The 14,268-nt window shown below is 39.3% G+C and overlaps 2 protein-coding genes across 5 annotated transcripts in view; one reads left to right on the top strand and one right to left on the bottom strand.

Annotated features, from left to right (window-relative positions):
- The window catches only part of CMSS1 (cms1 ribosomal small subunit homolog), a 243,138-nt gene that overhangs the window by 72,769 nt on the left and 156,101 nt on the right, over positions 1-14,268 (top strand). The gene's annotated exons all lie outside the window — the stretch shown is intronic.
- The window catches only part of FILIP1L (filamin A interacting protein 1 like), a 210,032-nt gene that overhangs the window by 70,631 nt on the left and 125,133 nt on the right, over positions 1-14,268 (bottom strand). For all 4 annotated transcript variants that reach the window (XM_074595485.1, XM_074595503.1, XM_074595493.1 and 1 more), the window contains 2 exons: positions 11,132-11,305; positions 3,542-3,720 (listed from right to left, as the gene is read on the bottom strand). In XM_074595485.1, the coding sequence (XP_074451586.1) occupies positions 3,542-3,720; positions 11,132-11,305 (353 nt within the window). The remainder of the gene's footprint in view (positions 1-3,541; positions 3,721-11,131; positions 11,306-14,268) is intronic.

Raw genomic sequence — 14,268 nt, 5'->3', positions numbered from 1 at the left:
TTGTAACTGCCTTTAAAAATCTATTACATTGCTTACGAGCAAACTGCTATCTTTTCCTGTCCTGTTGAACAACGTTCACTTATTTAATGGGTGTATGTTCATAATAAAGCCTTACCCTTTGTATAGTTGAGAGTCTTATAAAGTATGCAGAAAGTTTGAAGATGGGACACACGTATACATTGGGAGATTTCTTCCTTTCCTGCAATTTAACCCTTGTACCCCAAGGTAACAGTGACTGGTTTCCTCCACTCATACCTTCATTTCCTTTCAGTATTCAGAAAATGGGGAATAACTATGCTTAAGTAAAATTTAAAACACCTTGAGATTTGCAGAAGTGTAAGTGCTAATAATTTTACTATTTTACTCTTTCATTTCTTTTTTTTTTTTGGTGTGGGGTGGAGAATAATATGTAAACACGTAAATACTTGGATGCATATGGCATGTGCTATCAAGTTGGTAACATGCATATCTGGAACACCTTCTAGTTTCCTATTTTAGTTTTGTAAAATGTTTTCTAAAATAGCAGCTTTTATTATTTAATTGTACTGCAAAAGTCTGGAATGTGGATAAATGTATTGGGACAAGTAGGTACATCCTCAGGGAAGATACATTGGAATCTGCATTTGAATCTAAAGTAGGTATTCTTCCTCTTCCTTAATCCTGCCCTCCATTCCCCAACCCCATGAAATGCAAGAGCTTCAAACAAGCTTGATGGTTTTCATGCTATGGTTCTTGCGGTGCAGCTAGTAGTCTCTGTATCTAGCTTCTGGATTTTTTTTTATTTATTTTTTTTTACCTTCCTGTGACTTTGGGTGCTGCAATTTCTTTACGCTCCAGCAATACAATAAAATTTTCCCTTCTAGACTCTAGTAGACTTGGGCTAGTACACTACCATGCACGTGTAGTTTGTCTTTGTGTTCCTGTCTGATGCACACACATACAGAGTACAATTCATGCTGAAGTGCAGGAAAGACCTATCCAGTCGTTGCCCATCAGCCTCCTTTTCTCCACAAAACTGTTGTGCCTTGTTTGGCTTGTGTGCATTCTGTACTCTTCAAGGATATGTTTTGCATATACTGTAGCCGTTGCTCTTTGATAAAAGGAAGACAATTTTTTTTTTTTTTTACGAATTGAATGGAAGTTCAGGACTTTGCTTTGAAACTGAAACAGGATCACAAAATGATAGGGGTTGGAAGGGACCTCTGGAGATCATCTAGTCCAACCCCCCTGCCAAAGCAGTTTCACCTGGATCAGGTTGCACAGGAACGCGTCCAGGCGGGTTTTGAATGTCTCCAGAGAAGGAGATTCCAGCACCTCTCTGAGGGTTCCAGTGCTCTGCCACCCTCAAAGAAAAGAAGTTCCTCCTCATGTTTAGGTGGAACTTCCTATGTTCAAGCACTACCTCTTGTCCTGTCACTGGGCACCACTGAAAAAAGAATGTTATATACCCTTCCATACTTAGAAGAGAATACTGCTTCTGTCTGAAAAAAGAAGAAAGTTCATTCATGAATATTTAATGCTTCTCTGCATTATTTTTTAAAAAATTGAATTGTGGGGGAGCAAAAATTTGTCAGTGCTTTATATATGAAGAATTTCAGAGTTCTATTTGTTCATAATCAAAATGCAAAATTCACATTCTGAGAAGACTTAAATTGGACTAAGGTTTTTGAAGTGGAAGAAACGGTCACCTTGTTGCATAGGGGCGTGTGTCCTGAATGTCAGTTCGGGCAGGCTAATGTAGAAAGAACTGTGCCTTAACTTGCTGTGGGGTTTTTTTGCTTGTGGGGGTTTTTTTGTTGGTGTTTTTTTTCTTGTTTTGTTTTGGGTTTGGTTTGTTGGGTTTTGGTTTTGGTTTTTTTTTTCCCCTGTTATGGCAGGCAACTGCATGGAGATCTTGATGGCGACATTACTTGGCAAACATTTTGGAATCAGCTCAATATGTGACATCACACCCCCTTAAGGTTTTCCACATAAAATACGTCCTCCAAAGAAAATACAAAAATTGAGACTTAATCTGAAATCTGTTATTACATCCTCTAAGGTCTCATTAGGCACCTCAGTATTTCCCCTCCCCCGCTTTCCCTCTTTTTCCAGGCAGATAGACTAAATGTTGCAGATAACAGTGGTAAACATTTTATAGTCCTCTGGGAGGAATATGGAGGAGGAGCAATGAAGAGAGCTTTAGTCCCATGTCTCCCCTGTTTTCACAAGAGAAAAATAGAAGGACTCTGATGCTTAGTCTTTCCTTCTGTGTAGCTTTTCACCCTGTGTGAGGACGTGTCTGATGTAACGTTTTGCCACTTTTAGCAACTGTAGTTGTTTAGCTTTGTGTCTAAGAGATGAGAGTCTCGGGTTTTGGTTCCTGATGTGATGATGCTTCACAAAAACAGTTCTTAGAGGGAAAAAAAGTCATTTCTATACCTTGTGGGGGGACTTGGTACGTGCTTTTTTTGTGTGTGCCTGTGCTTGCCTGCATCTGCATACATTTCTCTGAGAAGCAAAGGGGGTTTTTTTGCTCAGCCGCTTTAATTGCAATCCATAAATATGGCTGTGTACCCAGTGGGAAGCATATGTGCTAGCTTTGATAGACCTGCAGGAGAGAGGTGTAGTGTGAAGGCTGAACACTGCCAAAATACATGGAACATGATGTTACACAGGCGAAGCAGAGGAAGAATTATCTGTGCATAATGTGAGTTTAGAATAGGCTTGACATTCTCACACCCAAACATTTCCATCTGGAAGCCGTTCCTAAGCGAAAGGAAACAGAGACAATATTCTCCTATCTTCTGGAGTAGCTATCCAGGGAATAGGAAATGTTCTTCGATAATTTTATTTTTTTTTCCTGCAGGTTCAGAGAAGCCACAGTTTAAAGTGGCTTTTTTAAAGACAGTAAATGATATTAAATTTTTCTTAATCCTTCTGAGAATTGGTAGTGAAACCTTTCCACTGTGCTTAAACAAGCTGTGGCGCTTCTAGGTTACACTTAAAAATAAAGTTGGATTTCTGGCTTTTAGACCAATCCTGATATGAGAACTTTATGGCATTCTGATTTTCAAAGCTTTGTGTAAATTATCCTCTGCCTTTGCTTCCTCTCTCTGTATTTCTATGGTCTGCCCAAACACCACCTACTTTTCCTCATGTCTTTTGCTTCTGCCATCAAAGGCTACATGCCTGATTTCATATTCTGTTACGTACATACTATAGTGTACACTGAGCATCTTAAACATGCTGAAAGGTTCACCTGCTTTAAGTTCCTTGTAACTTTTGCCTATTTCCCTGTATTCTCTGTAGTGTAACACACCTGTCATCCTGCCACAGTGCAGATGAATCTGCTAACTGACTTACCTCACCTGCTTGTGGAGATGTAGACACTACTGTTATTTGGGAGTAATTAGTCATATTTTCACAGCTGAACTCTCAAAATACAACTCGGCAAGTATTTCTGATTTTCAGTGGACGCAGAATAAGAAGGTGGACAGATCCTCAGATGAGATGTTAAATTGTAGGTATTTCTTAGTACTATGGCAAGAGGTAACCTTACCTTTCACGTTCTTGTTCCAGGAAGTTTGTAAACTCATCGCTTTTTTCCATGTATTTGCTGTGCTTCCTCTTCTCTTCTTCGAGTTCATACAGTGTCTGTCTGTGTGATTTTTCCACCATTAGAAGTTGCTCCAGCATTCGTTTGTGAGTTTCCTTCTGTTTCTCTACAACTTTATCAAGCTACAAAAAAAACCCAAAAAAAAGCAGAAAACCCTGAAGTCTTTTGAAACTCTTACTTGCTCAGGCTTTCATTAATGAAAGACTTTGAGAGGCTTAATAAGATTAAATGGATTTAATAGTCTAATGGTCAGGTCCTTTGGTATCTATTTGGAAAAGGTTATTTAGTTCTGTCAGTCTAATTCTGACAAATTAGAAAAATACGTTAAGGTACTGTTTTGCAGGACCCTCGGTCACCTTCTGTTCCTCCTCCTGCCAGGACTGATCCTCAACAGCTACTAATTAACAGTTACTGTTCCCAGGGCTGTGCTTTTCTCATTGATCATCGCGGTAGAGAAACAGATGTCTTGGCAGAAGAAGCCTTTGCTTCACACAGAAGTAGGCCGACTTGGTTGAATAGAAATAGCTGCCTCATTTGTAGCTGCATAGGAAATGAGAGCATTGAATTGTCTTTGTAAGGTAGACAGGTAGATCAAAAAGCAGTTTTCCTCTGGTTTTACGGTAACTGTGTGATAGAACCAAGCATGGAAGACAATTCTGCCTCCCGTGCGTACTCAGAGCATGGCTCTGGGTTTCTGGAATAAGTAAGTGCTAAATTTTGAAATGGTTGGAAGTATTTTTATTTCATGGTGGCATTTCCTGTTTTGTTCTTCAGATTTCACACATTGTAAAGGGGTTTGCCTTGCAGGTGGCACCTTTATAGCACACTCTGAACATCAGATTTCCTCTCCTTCCCCAAGGATTCCTTCTGAGCTTCTAAATATTATTATAAAATGATGCTTTAATTCAAATAATGTGTTTTAGATTTTGGTAATAATTTTTATTTTTTTCTAAACCACCGAGGTATTGGTGTAACTGTTCACTGGAGTTACACTGTTAAACAAATTGATTTCCACAAACTGAGAGAAAATTATCATTCTGAGGATTCCCTAAGAATTTTGAATTCATTATGTGATGGAGTTATGCAAGTGTGTATGTACGAAACCAGAAGGGGTCTTCTTCCTTAGGCATTACTGATCTAGCCGAAGTTTGAGGAATGCTCACTGGAGGCCATGTAAAGACCTGGGAAGAGTCTGTATTGGTGAGAATCTTTGTTCCCTGCTTGTTCCCCTTCCCATGTGGGGGCTGCCTCCCTCATCGGGTCAACACTGGAATCCTTGTACCCTTTTCGGAAAAGAGAAATTTTGAGCTTAAAGCCCAGTGCCTCCTTATAACCACAGTGTATTCTAGTAGGTCAAGCTGCTTCGCAGTGCTTCACTCTATTAATAGGAAAGAATTTACAAACGGGCAGTGTGGGAAGCAAGGCTGGTTCTGGTTCTCCAACATTTCCCCTACAAGGAATTTCATGTGCCACAAGAAACACTGGAGCTTCAGATTCTTAGGGCCACTGCTTATTTTGGACAATTTGATTCCAAGGAGTATGATTAATTATCTTTTCCTCATGTTTATTCACAGTTTGGCCAATAGAAACAATGATAGGAAGAGCTGGAATGCCTAAAATTGAGTTTCTTGAATGAATGAGAATTATCGTCAATTTCTGCATAGGCTTCTGAATCTCCTCCTGTTTGCCTCAACTTCTTTTAAAGCTTTATATATTCTCTTGTTTTTTGGTGACACTGATATGTATAAGGAAAAAGGAATCATTGGCAAGACTTTGAATATGGTTTGAGTCCAAAATATTCCAACAGAAATGTGGACCATTTTGAAAATTGCCTGTTCTTTCTGCTATTACTTTAGAGAGTGTCTTTTCTGTTCCAGCATAGCTGAGCTCATTTCATGAATGATCAAAAAACGTAAGGAAACCTATGACTGTCCTTTTTCGCTGTTTTGCGGTGCTTTTACAGCAGGTTGTTAAGGTTGTTTCTTTTCTCCCCTTATTCACACATAATTTGCACACTTTTACACTAGCAAGGTCAGTGCTTTCTGGAATCATCATCCTGAAGTAGGACCTTTCTTGGGAAAACATTTCTTACCTAAACCCTTGCATATGCAAGCTTTGTCAATAAGCAAGTGCTGTCTTATACAGTAATCTCTTGGCTGTGTTTTCTATGTCTTTTACAGAGGTTGAGAACTGAATTGCCTTAAAAGGTCAGATTGAAGAAAACGGGCCATTTTGACTTTCTCCACAATCTCCTTTCTTCCACCAGAAGAGGAAATTTCAAAATATAAAATCTTTTTTTCAGCTGCTAACTTACCAGAATGAGAGAATTTTCAGTGTGTTTTATCAACCTTTCTCTCGGAGGGTTTCTTGGAACAGCTATTGCACAAGTGTATGAAGCACCATCACCCGAGTTTCTGATCCTCACCTTTTTAAAGGTCATGCTGTCAGGTGAATATATGCTGTTCTCAGAAGGAAACCCGCCTCCTGTTTTTTGACAAGTTTTGATGTGGTGCTGTTTGCAACTGTGGCCTTGTCTTACTTGAATTGATATCAACTGGGCATCAGCCTTGCATGATAGTGTTTGCTAGTCTCAGCTCTCAGTGCGACGTCAGGTGGGGAAGAAGGCAAGGGTGTGAACTTCTGATTTCTTTTGGCAGGCCGTCTGTATGGATGGGCTTAAGAAAGTAAAGTGATGTGTTTGTATGAATTGGACCAGTACTTCAAAAAGTATATGTAAGAAAACCTGAGGGCCTGTGTAAATTGCTATGATAAGAAAACACAGATTTCTGGCTACAAGCTGATCATAAATCGAATGAGTCCTGTTTCCAAACATATAAATGCCTGATGGAGATGAGGGTTAGTCATCAACGTAAACAACATTAAACTTTATCAAGGAGTGCAGTGATAGGATGAGGGGTAACAGTTTTAAACTGAAAGAGGGTAGGCTTAGATTAGTTATCAGGAAGAAATTCTTTACTGTGAAGGATGGTGAGACACTGGAACAGGTTGCCCAGAGATGTTGTGGATGCCCCTTCCCTGGAGTTGTTCGAGACCAGGCTGGACGGGGCTTTGAGCAGCCTGGTCTAGTGGGAGGTGTCCCTGCCCATGGCAGTGGGGTTGGAACTCGATGATCTTTAAGGTCCCTTCCAACTCTAACCGTTCTATGATTCTAAGAAAATAGTCCTGCTTCTGCACTGTTGGGTGTGAAGGGTGAGGGACCTGCCAGCAGTGTTTTATGGGTTCAGTATATTTTGTTTGCTCTAGAGTATTTGTTGAATGGCTGTGAGAGTATAATTCAGGTGGTAATCCAAGCAGCAGGTATGCAAGAAGAAAGGTAGTCACTCCAGATTTTTGTTTTGCAGTTCTGAGTGAGCAAGGCCAATGCCTTTTGCTTCACAGTTGTGCTTTTGTCAGTGTTGAGATTAGCAGTTTGGATTACAAACTGGTATTCAGAATGGGAGAGGTGTGTGCTCAAGGCAGGGAGGGGGAATGAGGAATTTGAAAGTGGGTAAAAGAACAGTAGTGTCCTGGGGAAACCTGCTTAATGTGAAAGAGTAAGAGAGACAAGTAACTAAGCTGCTGCCTCAGAGCTGTTTTCGTGTTGCAGTTTTCTCCTGTTGCTCATTTTAGATTATGCATTTGGGTTTTCTTTTCAAGAATGCTGTCAAATCAGTTCTACCATGAGCATTTGCAGCTGGCATGCGACTGTTGTGGCTGGGAAACAAGGTAGAGAGCGAAAGCTTGGGATTCCACTTGGGAGAGAAGAGAAGAGGTGCTGGGCCTGTCTCCTGGTACAGGTGGGTGATAGGGAAGAGAACTGGAGAGGCAGCAGATCCTACATCACAATTACTGCAGGCACTTGAGATCTGCATGTAAGCTGCTTAATGGGTACGGGCACTGGCCTTGTGACACTTGTGTGTGTGTTACTGTGCAGCATGCCTCTCCCTCCCTGCAGGACCCAGCAGAGCAGAGTCTGGTTGCTGCACTACTGTGTGTTTTGTTTGGAAGCTCCGTTGTGTCCCTCTGCGAGATAAGGGCACGTCCCTGGGGAGCAAATGTGACTCCTGTGTTTTCCCTGTGAGATCTGGTGGCTGACTCCCACGTACCCAACAGAGAAGAGAGAGAAGTCGTGTGAACCCCTGTTAGTGTGAGATCCTCTCACAGGAGCGGTCTCCAGCAGCCCCTGGTTCCTCGAATTACTCTGTCCAAATGCTAAATCTGCGCATGGAGAAATATCCATTTATATCGACGCACACACGTTTGCTCAGCATATACAGTTCTTGGCTACAAACCACAGAGGACTAATAAGCAGCAGTATGAATGTCTTCTGTTGAAAATTAAAGTGATAAAATCTTAATTAAGTGATTTGTTGTTTTGTTCTTGCTAACCGTATGGGCTTTTTGTTTGAATTAATACTTGAACATACTGTACAATACAATGGAAAATAAGAGGCATGGTCTTACGTAACTGTGAATAGTTCAGCAAGCTAAAAATTCCCAGGAATTTAATCATTTACATACATTTTGCCACCAGCTCATGTCTGAAGTCAAATTAGGGTGGTGTGTCTCATATCCATTACCGAACTTTGGAACCGAACTTTTAATCTTTCTCTTTTTAGACTGTTTTGTGTTTGGCGCTGTGCCAGAATAAAATCCAGGTTCGTTACATTTCTTTACCCGAAGTTCAGTGCAATATTATTCCTGTTAATAATATCCTCATGATCACTGTTTATTAGTGTAGGATCTTGAGTTTAGGATTATTGGAGACTATGGGAGCAGTTCCTCTCCTGTCTTTTTCAAACCGAGCTGAGCCAAATTTCCATGCGGCTATGTTGGTCTGCTTTTCCTGCGTGCCATGTTGTCAACGTTAATTGTTTCTGTCTCTTCCTATGACTAACTTGTTGGTGCCCTACAGCTGACCAACCCTTGTAAGACGTTGTGAAGATGCAATCAGAACAAAGGCTGGTGAGGATGTATCTTTCCCTGAGTTGATTTGCACTAGGATTTTAAAAATGGATTCAATTTTGAAGTATTCTTGATGGATGCAGAATATAGGCTTTCCTCTAGTTTCAGTGCTTTTAGAGGAGCTTTCAAAGTGGTAGAAGGTATTGTTCATCACATTTCAAACAGTGAGGGACCAGATTTTTTTTCTTTGACTGTGTTATTGGAAGCTCGGGAGAGTTAGAAACCAGAATTGCCTTTCTAATTCTGTAAAGATTTGAAACATGAGAAAAAGATACCATAAATTATCCAGGATCTTCCTCTTTATCTCTCTATTTCTACATCACCTTCTCTGATGGCTTTTTGATTCTTTTAAAAAAATTTGTTTATTTTTGAATTTGGGAAAATTGTTCTTATGCTATTACTCTGCATTTACTAGCATGTTGAATACCATTCTTTTTATATTCAAGAGAAGTGGCAATTGATCTGAAGCCAGATTTTTTTCATCAATGACTGACTTGATCTAAATTAATAAACCGTGAAAAGATGGAAAACCTTTTCAGGCCTTTGTGTCAAACAGAAGCAAAACCAAAATAAAGTCAATTTTCTTTTCTTTAAGGCCCCTTTAAACATAAAACAATTTATTGTATCCTCAAGTGTGAGGAATAAGAGTAAGCTTATCTGGCATTTGTTAGGTTGCAGAAAGAAATATCTGTAGAGCAAATTTGGCTGAAAAACCCCTCTGCTTTCAAAAATAATAATAATAATAAAAAAAATCTCCTCATAGCCAAGACAGACATGGTTTTGGTCTGTCACACTCCTCATAGGTTTTGCAAAGGAAGATGTATTACTACTGTTTTGTATTTTGCTACATTTCTTCACCTATGAATCCTGTACCTAGTAAGTGAAGCTGTCTGGTCACCAGATTTTCCCACTACGTTCTTAACCAAATTCTCCAAGAAACTTAATAAAATTTAGAATAGAACAGTGAGTTGTGAGAGGATGTTATAGGACCAGTAATCCTACGGATGCCTCCTGAAATTCACTGTATTTTTCAGTTGAGTTTTGGGAAGATCCTCTGTGTTCAGGGCTACAGGGCTAAATTGTCAAGGGTGGGAGACACGTGAATCTAGAGAAACTGGATCAGCAGAGAATTTCTAGGCAAAGGTTGTCATTGTCATTGCCACATTGTCATGGTGGCAAAGGGGGAATTTAAATGGCCAGTTCCCATACTTTGTGGCTGGTTCCACCTCTCCCTTGGTTTTTATAAATGTTTAAAAAATCCAAACAAAAACTAAATGGAACTCTGACTTAATGTCGGGGGGGGGGGGGGATTTTGAAACTGAAATTGTATAATGCCTGCCAATTACGGCATCCTTTGGTTTACCAAGATATACGAAGTGTCCGGGGGTCCTTCTGGCCTTTCAGTTGCTCTCAGGATGTTTACCTTTGCCTTTTGGAATTGCCAGATCCAGTGGTGTTAGAAATCCTTTCTCTGCCATTAAGTGTAAGAAGGAAAAAGCGTGTATAAACTTATGTAAAGTAACAGACTGGACTTATGTTTTCAAACTTTTTTGGAATTCTCTTCAGATCATTTCCATTTGTGCTCAAAGTTTCTGTGACATAATGCCACAATGTTCTAAAGTAAATTAACCTCCACAGTTGAACTTTATCTGTTTCAGATTGTAGTCAGAGATTTTAACCTCTGAGCCTCTGAAATGAGTGTTGACCTTTTGCCTGACATAATTTTCTCTGACATGAACTCTGTATCCTTAGGTACATTTCTGTTTGGAAAGCTTGGAAAACACTTGGTAGAAGAATTTTATTCATAATTTCTTCTTTAATTTTTATGATGATTATCTGTACTGAGCAGTATATTAAAAATGTTTATCTAAGTTTAAGAGGAGACATTTACTTTGGAAAAAAACATATTCTGATATGAAGGGAATTTTTATATCCAGTGATTTGCATTGCAGGGCTGAGATGCAATTCAGATAAATTTTGTTCAGAAAGTATGGCTGCTGCTGTAGTGTAGTTAAACTAACGGTTACTTAAGTATAATGTGAAAATATTAGATACCTGCCTGGATGAAGTTTCTGATGGCAGCTCATTACAGTAACTACTCAGACCGAGCAGGTATACCTGTGGCTCCCCCAGAATTAGTGGGAGCTGGGATATGTAAAGGCAGACAACTGTGCCATTACTACTGAATAGGCCCTTGCCAGCCATTGGTAAGATGGCCTCAATGAGACGAATGGGGAGGCATCTGTTTGTAAGGGTTGTGAATTTGGATAACAGAAAGGGGAAAAAAAAGAAGACAGCGTCAAAAATAGAAGGCTGATTATCAGAATCTGAGTTAGACAAAATCATGTCTGTCCATGTTTAAAGCTCCCAGTGTGCAGTATAAATGAGGATCGTTAGATACCTGTTTTTATTAGGCACCCACTGGACCCTGGACTTTGTTCTGCTGTCACTTACATTTATGTTGGATTCTAGACTTAGAACTCATTTGCTTTCTTTCCCTGAAGTCAGTGGGAGATTTTCTGTTGATTTTGGTGGGAACTATGGTTAAATATCAATTATAAGTTCATACCTCTCCCATAGGCTTTTCATAGATATCTTCTTGCCATTGCTCAGACTTTGTTTGAATAGCATCTCGCTGGAGGGCCTCTAGCACCTTCTTGGGAGTAACAAAGCCGTATCGTGCTTCAAGCAAAGCCAAGTCAATTTTTTCAGCTTTCAGTACTCCTATAACTTCATCTTGAGCCTGCAGAGACACAAAGTAAGGTTTTATTTTGTTAAACTGTATATGTGTATTTACAGGTTAGCTTTCCAGTTTTGATTTTGAAAAAACTAAATAACTTTTTAAAGAATCCTGTGTATGTAAAGTGTCACAAAATAGTCAGTAACATGAAAACAGTTAAAAAGCATGAGGGGAAGTATAGGTCTGTGTTTTATTAGTTCTGCATAAACTCCAACATCTTCAGAACCGTTATCAATGATGAAGTACTTTGTTAGTGATTAGATCGTATTGCTGTTTCTTGGCCAGCGTGTAGCATTCACAACGCAAAATTTCAGGGCAAAGCGTGACTAGTGATATTAGAAGCTGATTTTAAACTGCTAGTGAAAGATGTTAGAATGGTTCTTGAAGCCTGTGGGTGTTGCACATTCTGTATATTCTGGGTGCAAAGGTGTCTTCTGTAGTTTAAACCCACCTGGGGTTGTCTGCTTCTGTTCTTACACTGAGCTCGTTTGAGCAGCGAATGTAGCGAGGTGTGCGGTGCAGGGGATGTGACCCTTCGCAACATGCATTCCAAAGCCATGCAATAATGGCAGTTCTTTAAAACAAGATTAATTTCCTTCAAAGCTGGCAGTGGGGTCCTGTGTGCATGTATATGTACGCGTACATGGATGTGTGAGACCATGCCTGTATGTATTTGTAGACATGTAGATGTGCACACATTCATGTACTTGCCCTCAGGAAACAAGCAACGTTGCAGCATCAAGTCTTTTGGAAGTAACTGCTCTAAGGTTATTCTCAATTTGTGAGTGCATGCTTAAAAAAAGCATTTTAAAAGATCATGATTACAAGAAGGTGGCGTTATCTAGTTTCCAAAAGTCATGTCGCTTCAAAAAATATAGCCTAAAAATGTTCATTATACTTTTCCTTTTTTAATGTCACTGTATTTGTTTCCTTAATCTCATAAAATATCTGATGACATCCTGTTACCAAAGAGTAGATAAAATATGTTCTCAGGTATGTTTATAATATGTTCTTCTATGTATGTATTTCAGAAATTCTTGCACAAGCTGGCAGGTCACATACCTTCTTCCTATCATAGAGCACCGCTCTCTAAGTTCATGCTCCATGCTGGAGAAGCATGCTGCATGTATCTGCAGTATTTTAAGTGATGTATAGATTCTCTTTGCTCTTTAAAAAACAAACCAAACCACCAAGAACGCTTCTTTGCTATGAAGTTACTAGCTCCTAGACTTTAAGTTGGAAGGGACAGAACACCTGCTGCAAATATTGTGCTAATTGTCTCAAAGTCCCACTTCTGATGATAATGTTCTTTCATGAGAATATATGATTATGTGAATGTTTCCACCGGGGGGGGGGAGACTGGTTTAGGTCACCACCTAAGAGATGGCTGCGTCCATCTCTTTCTTTCATTCTTTTTTTTTTTCTTTTTCTTTTTCTTTTTTCTTTCACCCCCCTGCATCCTCTGGTGGTGGAGGTTGCCCCCTGCCTCCCTTATGGTGAAGTAACTAAATGAACTGTCTCAAACATCCATTGTCTGCAGTGATCTCAATTAAAAACAAAACAACATACATGCTAATCCTAGAATAGTAGAAAAGGAAGGGAAGAAATTGGAAGGAGGAATATATATCCGGGGAGGGTAACACTTTCAGTCTGACTGCTCTTGGCTGGAGCACTTCTGTATCTCTATTTGTGACGGTGTTTAAAAAAATATAATCTATTTCTAATAGATTAGATTTGTGGAAGAAACATACAAAGTGATCTTTGTGCATTTTAAGTGTTCTGGAATCGGAGAGTAATGGCATTTAACTTTGAAACTTAATTATGGTTGGACTGACAGCAGATCTTCAGAGATTTGACTTGGCATTACAGGAGGTGGAAAATTAGGAATAAAATATGACTTCTCACTTTTTTCATTCATAATGTTTCCTTTGGAATGTCGGACGTGATTTAAAGTGTTCATGTCGGGCTCATTGTTTTCGAGTTTTATTTCACTCTGTTCCAGTTTTAAATCTTAAGAATTGAAGTGTGTGTGTATTTATGTATATTTATATTACACAAACATAATGAAGTGTGTGTGTAATATAAATGTATGTATTTAAGTATATATACACACATCTCTTTTTTGAGAGGAAGAGAGAACTTTTTGAGGAGCGTGTGACATCTGAATTTCAATCTAAATTAAGAAAGGGCAAGTGAGCAGGAGAGAAGTGTTTCACAAACAGAAATCATTCTGTTTGCATAATTAAATGTTCTGTAGAAGTTTGCATTGGATCTGCCCTCAGAGATTGGTACATCTATCAGATATTCATATTGCATGTGTGTGTGTTCTGTTAAGTATGTATGTATTATTATGTAAATATATAGGCATATGTTAAGAATGGAACTACCCAGGTATTGTCTAGTTAATAAACTCTGAAACCATGTGATACACCCATTTATGCCACTTTGGCCAGTTTGCTCTTCCCTCTGCCTGTGAGCAGTTTTAAGTGGCCTTCACTACTTCTGTGCAATCAGCCTGCCACAGAAATATTCTCCCTGCTCACTGGAAATCTGGTTCCCACTTCCTGAAATTACATTTGACCAGGTTAGCATCATTTACCGCTTGGCAGCTGGCTTGTTTTCCAAATAGAAAAATGCTCGCTCTTCAAATCCAGCATCTTGTGGGCTAAGTGGCATGCAACACTTATGCTTCGTATTATGGGAAGTGAAATGGCTATTTTGATTTTTTTCTAGCAAAAGATGTTAGAATGCTGTTGAGCGAGTTACTTCTTGTGATCTGGCACATACTGATTCCTCAGGAGTAATGCTCATAACTTCATAGGAGAAGGGAGATAAGAAATAGTTAAGTAGCAAATCTTAAAGGTTTCTAATGTTTTCCATATAGGTTTTACAATGACAAATACTTTGTATTCAATGTACTTGGAATGGGGCAGCAAAATAGGGAAGTTTTGTGAGTCGTCTGTTTT

Source organism: Larus michahellis, chromosome 1 (assembly GCF_964199755.1).
Source record: "Larus michahellis chromosome 1, bLarMic1.1, whole genome shotgun sequence".
NCBI classification, from domain to species: domain Eukaryota; kingdom Metazoa; phylum Chordata; class Aves; order Charadriiformes; family Laridae; genus Larus; species Larus michahellis.
The sequence above is the reverse complement of the archived record's forward strand: the minus strand, read 5'-3'. Positions and strand labels throughout refer to the sequence as shown.